This window comes from Aspergillus melleus (genome assembly GCF_016097325.1).
Source record: "Aspergillus melleus strain CBS 546.65 chromosome Unknown contig1, whole genome shotgun sequence".
Taxonomy (NCBI): domain Eukaryota; kingdom Fungi; phylum Ascomycota; class Eurotiomycetes; order Eurotiales; family Aspergillaceae; genus Aspergillus; species Aspergillus melleus.
This window is the reverse complement of record NW_025763370.1, coordinates 1007876-1019563: the sequence shown is the minus strand read 5'-3', so window position 1 is coordinate 1019563 and position 11688 is coordinate 1007876. Positions and strand designations below refer to the sequence as shown.

General features: G+C 51.0%; 3 protein-coding genes across 3 annotated transcripts; all 3 read left to right on the top strand.

The window, feature by feature from the left end:
• Positions 1-10: 10 nt before the first annotated feature.
• On the top strand, positions 11-825 carry PSF1 (DNA replication protein PSF1; the record flags this gene model as incomplete). Its single annotated transcript, XM_046082043.1, has 3 exons — positions 11-37; positions 108-634; positions 732-825. 3 exons carry the CDS (start codon positions 11-13, stop codon positions 823-825), a joined length of 648 nt encoding a protein of 215 aa, XP_045938000.1.
• An 877-nt stretch (positions 826-1702) lies between these two features.
• On the top strand, positions 1703-5224 carry LDX57_000395 (sulfate transporter family protein; the record flags this gene model as incomplete). The annotated part of the gene is made up of 6 exons (XM_046082042.1): positions 1703-1934; positions 2004-3380; positions 3427-3626; positions 3687-3920; positions 3972-5146; positions 5200-5224. The coding sequence occupies 6 exons, from the start codon at positions 1703-1705 to the stop codon at positions 5222-5224; spliced, it is 3243 nt and encodes a 1080-aa protein (XP_045937999.1).
• Positions 5225-9459: 4235 nt separating this feature from the next.
• Positions 9460-11325, top strand: LDX57_000394 (uncharacterized protein; the record flags this gene model as incomplete). The annotated part of the gene is made up of 4 exons (XM_046082041.1): positions 9460-9740; positions 9806-10004; positions 10057-10258; positions 10316-11325. 4 exons carry the CDS (start codon positions 9460-9462, stop codon positions 11323-11325), a joined length of 1692 nt encoding a protein of 563 aa, XP_045937998.1.
• Positions 11326-11688: the final 363 nt, after the last annotated feature.

The following is an 11688-nucleotide window of genomic DNA, read 5'->3' as shown; positions in this document are numbered from 1 at the left end:
CGACCCCTCAATGTACGGCGAACACGGAAATAAGCTGGTACGTCTCATCACGCTCAATCGCTTGACCTTCTTCATTGCTCACTTATGATTGACTCCGCTCTCTCTAGGTCCAACATGCCAAACGCACCCAATCGCTCGCCCACCTCCCACCCTACCAGTCCGAACTGGTCCGCGCCGTCGCCCGCGAAGTACGCGAACTAGATCGCGACGTTGCTCGTCTTCTCGCGCCCTTCGAAGGAAGCTTCAATCCCTCCTCTCAGCCGGACATTGCATGCGCCCTCCTCGTCGACCACCTCTGCACGCGCCGCAACAAGCGATGTCTCCTGGCCTACCACCGCGTGCGGACCGACAAACTCGAAGAACTGTGCTGGACCGGCATCGACGTGCTAGAACAGCAGCAGCCGGCTGAAGATGGCCAGGGAGCGTCGTCGGGGCCCATGAATGCGCAAGCGGGGAATCATAGCTCTCTGAGTCCCGAGGAAGAGGAGTATTTTAGGCAGTATAGTGACATGCTGGCTGCGTATAAGGGACAATGGACGGAGATTGATCTTACGGGGAGCTTGGAGCCTCCGAAGGATCTGTTTATTGATGTGAGAGTGTTGAAGGATGCGGGGGAGATTCAGACGGAATATGGGTATGTTGTCCTTTTATCGTCATTTTTCTGCTTAAACCTAGTCCCCTGGCTGGTTTTGTTTTCCCAATGGGAAATTTGAGAGCTAACGTTCTATCAGGGTTATCAATTTGACGAAAAACAGTCAATTGTACGTACGGCAGGGTGATGTGGAAAGACTAATTGCGCAGGGATTTCTGGAGCGATTAAATTGACCGATTCTTGCGGATTGTTTAATGGTGATTTATTTCAGTTTGTGATACCCAATCTTTTTGTATATTAATCCGATAGATCCGGTGCAAAAACCGTTCAAAGTATTCTGGTGGAACGGTCGACATCAGGATTTACTTTGACTAAGAAATACGACACATAGCTGCATGATCGGCGCTGCATCCAGAAACAGCCTAAGGCCTGCATTAGCTTCCCACCTCATACGCGTAAAAAGCAAGCAAATACCCGGCGATTACCTCGTTGGTCCGTGATATGAGGCTATTGGCAGTGGCCTATCAAGACGAATGGCCTCATACCAGACCCCACTCGATCGGAAATACGATAGCAACGGAGAATTTTTGTGGCCATGGGCCCGAATCCATCAGTCACTGATAGCATAACGTACACGGTAGAAATCAAATCCACTCGCTTTCTTTCGCCCCATAATACTCCATTCTCTAGAATGACAGGCTAGACCAGGCGACTAAGGCAGCCCCGGGTGGAGCGGTGATAAACCCGTGATAAGACTTTTTTTAGTCACCCTCCGATAACAGTTCCTTGCTTTACCTTAGCTTAGCTTTCTCGCCCACCTCGTCATTTTCTCTCTCGCCCCAACAGCTTCCTCCTCATCGATATCCTTCTTTTCTATCGTTATTCGTTGTCTTTCTTCCCGCACAATGTCCCCTTAGCATAGCGATGCCAATTGCCCCTGGTTTTCTGCCTGACACTTGCGTCATCAGCCATCATCTCTTCTCCGCACCCAACCAATGTTATCAAGAAGTTTAAGCCACCAGGTCAATTTTCTTGCGGGGTCGGCGTTGCGTGATTCCAAGTGCAGATTATCAAAAAACCTGGGCGTTGACCTGTCCGGCGTCCTTCACGATGGGAGTCTTCCGATCGCGAGGTCGGAGTGATTCATGCGCTTCTCGGCTGTCTCCACGCTGCTCCTCTCTCCCCAACAGCGTGGATCGAGACGCGATTAACATTCCCGTTGAACAGGCCAACGGTGGCAGTCCTCCTCGAACTCTGGGGATTGAATCCTCGGGGTCTGGTGGAGGCAGTTACAGGACCCCGACCCGCTCCTTTTATCACCGGTCATTCAACCATACCCAAGGTGCGATGCCATACATGGAAGCTCGAATTTGAGTAATGTCGTTGTAAGTATGCTAACCAGCTGGCTTAGACCCGGCTCACTATTCATCCCATGGCCTCCGAGAGCAAACGGCCGAGCTGGCATCCTTTGCATTGTCGCTTAATGGAAGCTCCTTACCACAGGAACGCACGCTTCCCCCGTCTTTGGATATCTTTCACCAGGCCTCTCAACCTAACGCTTCTTCTTCATCTTCTGTTTCTTCTTCATCGCTAGCTGATACTGTAGTTCCTGAAATGTCGGCTCCTCTTGACATCACGCCGCTTCCGGGCCCTGTTACGGGATCCTCGGTTTTGACCGAGATGATTCGGAGTCCGTCCGACTACCCTGAAAGTGATTTATGCCACAGGGCCAGCGGCACATCAGGGGATGGCGTTGATGAGAATGGGGCTTCCAACCCGATTCCAGCTCTCACAACCGACGTGCATCAGGCCCCCATCAACGAACGAACTTCCTTACTCCCCAGATCCTCGCAGTCAAAAAACAGTCGTAACTACGGAATTTCAGAAGACGTTGAGAGGCAGGGTGTGGCACTCGATCCGAGATTGAATGCATTTTATAAAACTCTTTCGAACGCTGCTTTTACTTTCCGGGTGTTGAGTAATCCGAAGTCGTGGGATAGGCGGACCGTGTGGCAGAGAGGTATCGTTGAGCCGGTTAGCCTGCTTCCGTCCGTGTTCCTCGGCCTCTTGCTCAATATCCTCGATGCTCTCTCGTACGGTATGATCTTGTTTCCCTTGGGAGAGCCGATCTTCTCCGAGCTGGGGTCGGACGGCATCTCCATGTTTTACGTCAGTACCATTATCTCTCAACTGGTCTTCTCGTGCGGAGGGTCCATCTTCCGTGGAGGTATAGGCAGTGAGATGATAGAAGTCGTTCCCTTCTTTCATCAGATGGCTTTCACCATTCTAGCGCGCGTTGGTCAGGATAACCCAAAGTCGGTTCTGGCGACCTGCATCTTGGCCTTCTCTGTCAGTTCGATCCTGACAGGGTTAGTATTCTTCTTGATGGGGACGTGTGGGCTGGGGTCTCTGATTGGATTCTTCCCCAGACACATTCTGATTGGCTGCATTGGTGGTGTGGGCTTCTTCCTCATGCAGACCGGCGTGGAGGTGTCGGCTCGACTGCCTGGTTCTCTTGAGTATACGCTTCCTACGTTGCAGAAGCTCTTCCAGTTGGATACTGTATTTCTTTGGATGATTCCCGTTTTGCTTGCGGTTGGTCTTCTTGTTCTCAAGCGCTTTGTGCGTTCAAATTTCTTGGTGGGTGGTTATTTCATCGGCGTAGCTATCATCTTCTACATTGTCAAACTTGCTGCGAGGGTATCCATGGATGCGTTACGCCAAAGCGGGTGGGTATTCGATGCTCCGTCATCTTCCAACCCCTGGTGGCATTTCTATACACTTTATGGTGAGTCTCCTCCGGCCATTGGAGCTACACAACCTGACAGTCGCAGATTTCGGCGCCGTGGATTGGACTGCCTTTGTGGATACTATTCCTGCTATGTTTGCCCTCACCTTCTTTGGGGTTCTTCATGTTCCTATCAATGTTCCGGCTCTTGGAATATCCACAGGCGAGGATAACCTGAACGTGGACCGTGAGCTCATGGCCCATGGAGTGACCAATGCCTTGTCGGGGTTTGCAGGCAGCATACAGGTAGGCTTGCGGTTAATTCGAGCAGTATGTGACTAGGCATTGCTAACTCAGAGTTCATAGAATTACCTTGTATATACCAACAGTCTGTTGTTCATTGATAGTGGAGGTAATAATCGCCTGGCGGGAATCATGCTTGCGGCTGCCACCGGAGGCATCCTTCTCATCGGTCCAGTGATCGTCGGATTCATCCCGGTGATGGTCGTGGGAGCTCTCATATTCATGCTGGGCATCGAGCTGATGCAGGAGGCTTTGGTTGACACTTGGGGCAAGTTGCATCGCCACGAATACGTGACGGTAAGTTGAACCCATCATTCTCTGGTAGGATTCGCCGACTAAATTGAGGAGGTTGTTATCATTGTCGTAACAATGGGTGCCTGGGATTTCGTCGTCGGCATCTTTATTGGTATCATTCTGGCATGCATGAGCTTTGTGGTCCAAACCTCGCGCAAGTCGGCCATCCGAGCCACGTTCTCCGGCAAGATCACGGGCTCCACGGTCCGACGACCTCCTATCCAACAACGGTTCTTGAGAGAGGCAGGCCAGCAGACTCTCATCACCAAACTCGGCGGCTATCTATTCTTCGGAACTATCGTCAATGTCGAGAATACCATGCGCGGTCTCATCGAAGAGGAGTCATTCAACCGACGCCCGATTCGGTTCCTGATTCTCGATTTCACTCGTGTGTACGGCATGGATTTCTCAGCGGCCGAGGCCTTTACGCGCATCAACCGGGTGCTTCGGAAGCGAAACGTGCAGATAATCATTTCAGGGCTGGACGTACAGGGCGACGTAGGCCGCAGCCTTCAAAATGTTGAACTCTTTGCGCCTGAGAACGACGTGGAAATCTTTGAGGACCTCAACTCGGCTCTAGAGTTCTGCGAGAATGACTATCTCAAAGTGTTCTACAGTCATCGCGAAGCTCTACTGAAGAAGAAAGCATCGCCGGCCTTCTTGGAGGTTCCTGCGCCACCTTCGGCCCATCAGATGCACGACGCGATCGTGAGCTCACCCCGCCACCGGTACCTGCAGCAGGCTGCTACCACGACCCTTCGTGAAGACGAGACGGCCGTGATGGTTCCGGCGGCATGGTCGGCGATGCGTCAACCGCTCCCTCTCCTCCTGCAGACATTCCAAGGGTTGAGCGTGCGCAACGAGGACTTTTGGTTCTCGGCCTGCACGTACTTCGCTCGCGAAAGCTACAGCGCAGGCACCATCCTGTTTGAAGAAGGCGACGTCCCCCAGGCATTCTATCTCCTGGAGTCGGGTATGCTACGCGCGGAGTATGAACTGCCACAGGGGCGGTATTTCGAGCTCATCGTGGCCGGGCGACCGTGTGGCGAGCTGCCGTTCTTCAGCGAGACCCGACGGACGGCGACGGTCAAGGCGGAGCAAGACTGCGTGGCTTGGTGTCTGAGTGCAGAGAAGTGGCAGGCGTTGCGGGAGGCCGAACCGGAGGTTGCGCGGGAGCTGCTGACGGTCAGTCTGAAGTTGACCACGGAACGGATGGACAGCATCACCTCGTGAGTGAGAAGGATCCTCTGATCGACTCGACGGCGCTAACTTTATTTACCAGTTATGTTCTTACGACGGCAGCATGAGTGGCATGGCGGGTTGTTGATCGGTGGGATGAGTCTTTTGGGTTCCCAATTGCATAATAATTGATTTGATTTGATTTGGCGGCTGTTTGAGTGTTTAACTGTATGTATGTATGTACCTACTATTATCCCGTTGGATCGAAGTCGTGAGCTACCAGCATGACGTGATTATATAGTGAATTGAGTGAGCAGTGAGCAGTCAGAATTACAGGACGAAGCGGGCAAAGCAAAACCGCCGAGCCGCAGTCATGAGACGTTGATGCAAGATGATGCCATTTCTGCACATGACCGGACAAATGTGTCAGGTGGTCGCATGCGGGGACAGAGGATTGGATTGATCCATTTACTTGCACATCTTATAATATGATCTGATATAAGTATGACATCTGATAGGGATTACGATCTCGCCTTCTTTCTCCGTAAGAGTACACAGTATCGTAGAACATGCTGTGATGGGCCGTTGAGATCCAGATCATGATGCATGGCTGCATGTGTCAGAGGAAGGCAAAAATAGAGAAAAAGAAATCAACCTGCCTTTGTACAGTATGTGTATGACTGTATGTGTACCTGGTCTATTTCTTCAGATCGTAAGTCGTACGGGTTACCAGGGCGGCGAACTATACCCTATTTCTTCCGGGATGGCTACAGACCATCCGTTCATGACTTCATCTACCGACTACCGAGACTCGCTTAGCGCCGGAATAACCATTAGCAGTAGCCAGCCAGCATGGCGCCATCTACTCAGGAGGATCTGGATATGAGGGAATTCGAAGGGACCGATACCAATCATATTCTGATACTTCGTAGTTGGCTTACTATAGGAATAGCAATGAAATCCTCCAAAATGATAACTGCAGTAGATAAAAATAATCGGCGCATCGTCCTCCGAACAACAGACGATGAAACCCGCCCGCGCATATCCCAATCATACCGGAAATCAAGACACGGGCCAAGGCCAGCCAGCGATCATCAGATGGGCGGGATCGACGGTGGCCTGATTGGCCAGGACCGGGCATCGTGTCGGGTGAGTCTCGAAACGGTCTGTGGGAGAAAAGGGGGAGTGGAGAGTACTGGGAGTGGACTGGGTGGCTAGTTTAGTTTAGTTACCGGGAATATATCAGACTACGGGAGTATACGGTGTAGTTAGTATTACGGAATAGGGTGGGTGTATACGGTATATGTGTATGTAGATGGATCCATAAATGTGTATGCTTACTTCGCCCCTTCAACTACCTACGTCTGTTATAGTTATAGTATCTATCTGACTTACTACACGCAAGGCTACAGCCCCCCGAGTACTTCGTAAGTCGAGTACACCGTGTACATTACATAGTAGGACTTGAGATAGGGCTGCCGCACAATAGCGCCGTCCAAGTGGGTCTCCCTCTGCAAGCATCCACCACGGCGCTAATAACCTGCTATACTAGATTACTACTGGTCTAGTCCGTTAGCTAACTAGCTATCGAGCAGTCTAGTCTAAGTCAATCCTTGGACTATCTTTTTTTTTTTTTTTCGTACCCGTTCTTCTCCTTGGGTTGAATTCTTTTGTTCTTCGAGTTGCGGCCTTACCTAGGGAGTAGGGATCGTATTCGTTCCTTTTCCTAATAGGGTTGATGTCTACGTAAGTTAACCGAGTCTGAGCATGTAACTACTCCGTAACTATAACGCTTTTCCGGATTTTTATTTGATTTTTTTTTCTATGTTACCGTTCCCACCTTTGCTTTAGTTTACCTACACGGTGTACGGAGTAGTGCCTACTACATACGGTATGTAGGGCCAAGTAATCAACCAAAGAAAGTAAGAGGGACAAGAAAAAGTTTCTAGATCCTTCAAAACAAGAATCACCGTCAGAGTGAAACTAGGTAGGTTGGTAGGTAGGTAGGTTATAACGAGGTTATCCCGATCAGAGACATAAGGACCAAGAAAACTAGAATCTTCCATTCCATGTCAAACAGTCAGTCAACCTACTCCGTACTTGGAAAGTTTAATGGAGTTCCTATTGAGGGTATGGACTTCTGGCTTCTGACCTCTGGCCTCATGGACGTTACTGTGCTTAATTTTGGGCTCGTTGGATATACTATACAATATTGTATGGCTATAGATAAGGGAACTCATAAAGTAGGGCTAACTTTTAACTACGTCGTGTGTAATACCAATAGAACAATGGAATCCCCTGTACACCGTACAGAGCATTCACGATAAGAATCATAAGATATACCCCTCCATACACAGAAGAGAAAGGAATGTATCTTGAAAGGGTTAGAGAAACCAAAAAAAAAAAAAAAAAAAAAAAAAAAAAAAAAAAAAAAGACATCATCCCCTGATGGAGGGGTAGACTCCTCGCTGGTTGGTCCCGGCGTCCGAGTCACGGGGCCTATTGTGCGTTAGACCCGTCCACGCGACGCTTTTCTGCACATCTTTTTGTCCAGCGGTAAGGTTGGAGGAATGGATGGACGGGCGTTGGGCTGTCAGAAATCCGGATGGAAATTCCTGTTGTTTGAGAGTTTGTTATCGGCCGTTGATTATTTTGTACTACATAGTTACTACTCCGTACATACTGGTTTGTTTTACTGAAGGTTTCTTGCTGAAGTTTTATCCAGTTTCTAGTCCGACTCAGACTATCGGAGGAAAATTGGTCGACAAAGGGCTAAAGTAGAACACGGGAATTTTAGTCAGAAGGGGGCGAGAATCGAGATCATTGGGTGGAGCCAGGGTCACGCTTGGTTTTTTTCTCCCTTCTCCCTTTTCCTCTGTCGGAGTACAGTACGAAGTATGAAGACAGACATCCACAACTATAAGATCGATCGATATAATTATTACTATCTATTCAAGCGACGCTATTCGTCCCTATTAACCGATGATCTATGATCCTACTCAGTAATGAATTAATGATAGAATACTGGGCCTACTCCCGGAGTATGACTCAACCACGCAGTTCGAAATGTTCGGGATGATCTGAAAAGGGGACCATGGTTCCAACCCGAATGGGTGGCTGGTTCATGGATGTCCCACCGCGGTGAGCTCAGCAGGTCCTGCTGACTTGGGTGTGTTTTGTTTTGGCTTGTCCTACCATGTTACATTGCCTTTTCTTGATTCACCCCGTCTGCAAAGGCGATCGGAAATGCTGACTCTTAATCCGCCGTTAATATGCATCTTGATCGTTTGGCAATCTATCGCAGACAGTACTTCCAGTGTCAGGCAGAAATTTTAATGATCATCAAACTCGGATGAAATTTTCAGGAGGGGGAGAAAAGGAGAGGGGCTAGAGCCGTTAGTTAGCTAATCTGCACGACCGGTAAAGTTAGCAGGAGCAGGAGAACTGCTTTTAGCTGTCATAGTTACTGTTAGACTGTTATTCTCCCGACTCCTTTTTTCATTTTTTGATGGGGGGAGTGACGATTCTTATGACTATCCTTATTTTCGTTTTCATTTCCTTTTCTTGTTGGTGTTGAATTTTCTGCTGTTTTTAATTTATTAATCTTTTTGGTCTAATTTAGTGTCAATTTCTTTTCGTGTTCTAAACCCGCCCGGGTTAATTGATCAGAAATAAGGGAAAAAATTTCTGCACAATAATGGGCGGTTTCATGTTCGCGATTATCGTGAGATGCAGGTGAACAAAAATTCCTACAGTCAGTCTCCAGAAGTGTACTGAACCTACAGTAGTATAGGTACTGAGTACTCCTATGATCCAAGGATGGGGCCACCCCTTATTCTAAAAGTAAAAAGGTACCTTGGGTGGTTCTCCGAGGACCCACCCCTCTTTCTGTCTAGGCTGGCCGCCCTGCAGCTCCTTTCCCTTCTGGGCGCCGCTGCTGTCCACACCCTTGTCTTTGCGTCCGGTTTATTCTGCTCTTTTGGGGGGGAGGGTTATGCCATTTCGCCCCTTCTCCTTCTTCTGCGGCCGTCAATTTCTTTTTCCCTTTTCCCTCTTTTCTTCTCTTCTTTTTCTTCTTCTTCCTTCTCTCTCTCTTCTCTCTCCCCATTCCATTCCATACCACACGACCTTGGTTCGTTTCTTTTTTCCCTTCTCACTCCCTCAAACCCTTTTTACCTTTCGTTGTGATACCCGAGCTCTTCTAGCCTTTTGTGCTTAGAAAGCTCTTGTTGCTTGTTGAGATACCCCCCTCCTTTTCAGAGATACCCTGCTCGACCTTGACGCCTATTTTACGAAGCTTCGCCAGCTTCCCTATTACCATCTATTTTAATCAACCCAATACTATAATATCTACCTAATCACCATGTCTGACGTCCAGAAGCCTGTTGAGGAGACGCCTGTCGCCGCTCCTGCTGTTGCTCCTGCTACTGAAGCGCCCGCTGCCACCGAGGCTCCCGCCACGGAGGCTCCTGCTGCTGAGGCCCCCAAGGAGGTTGCCGCCGAGAACACCGAGGCTGCCCCCGCCGCTGCTGCTGAGGACAAGAAGGAGGATGTCGCTGAGCAGCCCAAGGAGGAGGCTAAGAAGGAGGAGGTGACCCCTGCGTCCGAGGGCGTGCTCGGCCACAAGGCCCCTGGTCTCGTCAAGTAAGCGCATTCATATTGTTACAGATCAGCAGGGTCTAGGTTACTGACGATTTTGTTTTCTCTAGGGGTCTGCGCTTCTCTAAGCGTTTCTTCTACTTCAGCGAGGAGGCTGTCGAGGCCAAGAACCTGTCCATCTTCCACCAGAACGAGAAGCCTGCCGTTGCCAACCCCATCGCCGCCTGGGCTAGCCAGACCGGCAAGGGTCTGCTCTTCTTCACCAAGCGCGCCGAGGACAAGGCTACCCCCGCTGGTATCTTCAACTTGGTGAGTTTGTCGCGTGCGCAAGGTGATATGGGAATGTGCTAATATTGGATAGGCCGATGTCACCGACGTCACCAAGGAGGGTAGCAACGAGTTCCTGTTCAAGGTCAACGGACACAAGCACACTTTCCAGGCCACGAGCGCTGCTGAGCGTGACAGCTGGGTCGCCGCCCTTGAGGCCAAGACCGCTGAGGCTAAGGCCGAGAAGGAGGCCATCACCGGTAGCGAGGGCTACAAGGCCGAGCTTGAGAAGCTGAGTAAGTTTAATATATGAGCCGGTGCACGAAGTGAGTGAATGCTAATGTCTGCCACAGCCAAGCCTGCCACCGCCGCCGCCGCTGCTAAGCCTGCTGAGAAGCCCGCCGACAAGCCTGCCGAGGCTAAGGAGGAGGCCAAGAAGGAGGAAACTGCCCCCGCTGAGGAGCCCAAGGACAAGGCCACCGCCAAGAGCCGCTCTCAGTCTCGCAAGAGAACCAGCCTGTTCGGAACTCTCCTCGGAAAGAAGGAGGAAGGCGAGGAGAAGAAGGAGGAGAAGGTCGAGGAGGCCAAGCCCGCCGAGGCCTCCACCGAGGCTCCCGCTGAGGCTGCTGCTCCCGCTGCCGAGGCTTCTGAGGCTGCCCCTGCTGTTGCTGCTGCCCCTGCTACTGAGGCTCCTACCGACGCCCCCGCTGAGGTTGCCGACAAGAAGGAGAAGGAGGAGAAGAAGGAAGAAAAGGAGGAAAAGAAGGAGGAAAAGAAGGCCGAGAAGTCCAAGCGTACCTCTCTCTTCGGCAACTTTTTCCAGAAGGTCACCAGCCCCTCTCACGAGAAGTCGGAGAAGGAGGCCACTTCTCCCGCCGAGACTCCTGCTGTCGCCAGCACTGCTCCTCAGCTCGACAACCCTGTCGAGGAGGCTGCTGTGAAGCCCATCGAGCCCGAGAGTGTCACTGCCCCTGCTGAGGGTGAGGCCGCTAAGGAGGCCACTCCCGCTCAGTCCCCTGCCGCGGAGACCCCCAAGGACAAGCGCCGCACCTCTTTCTTCGGTAACTTCGGTAAGAAGAAGGGTGACTCCGACAACGAGGGAACCGATGGCGAGGCCAAGCCCAAGGGTAACAAGCTCGGAGGTCTTTTCCGCAAGCCCAGCAAGGCCGTGAAGTCTGAGACCCCCAAGGAGGCCACTGCCACCGAGACCGAGGCCAAGCCCGAGACTGCTGCCCCCAAGCAGGAGACCGTTGAGGAGTCTCCCGCTGAGGAGAGCGCCCAGCCCGCTGAGACCCCCGCCACCGAGGAGTCTAAGCCCGTCAACGTTTCTTCCACCGCTGCTCCCGTCCAGGCTGCTGCTTGAAATCCTCCCGAGCGGATTGTTGAGTATGAGCGATGGTGGGCTTAATACTTTCGTGTCCCCATCCTCTGCTTTGGTCGTCACTTGACGATCGGAATATGAAACGGAAACCTAAAAAGAAAAAAAAAGGATCATGCGTTATACCTATTGATCTGTTTTGTTTTGTTCTGTCGCTTCTTTGGTATCCTTGTTGTAAGGGGTCTGCCGGAGAGTGTCACTGATACCCTGTGTTGCTTTGGCGGTCATTTTCCGGCCTGGTGTCTCGGCATCAGACCGAATTTCATTCCTTTTATGATATCCGTTCGCGCAAGAGAGGCCTGGGTCGGTCTTGCGTGTTCATGCTGTGCGCCGTCCAAACTAGATTGA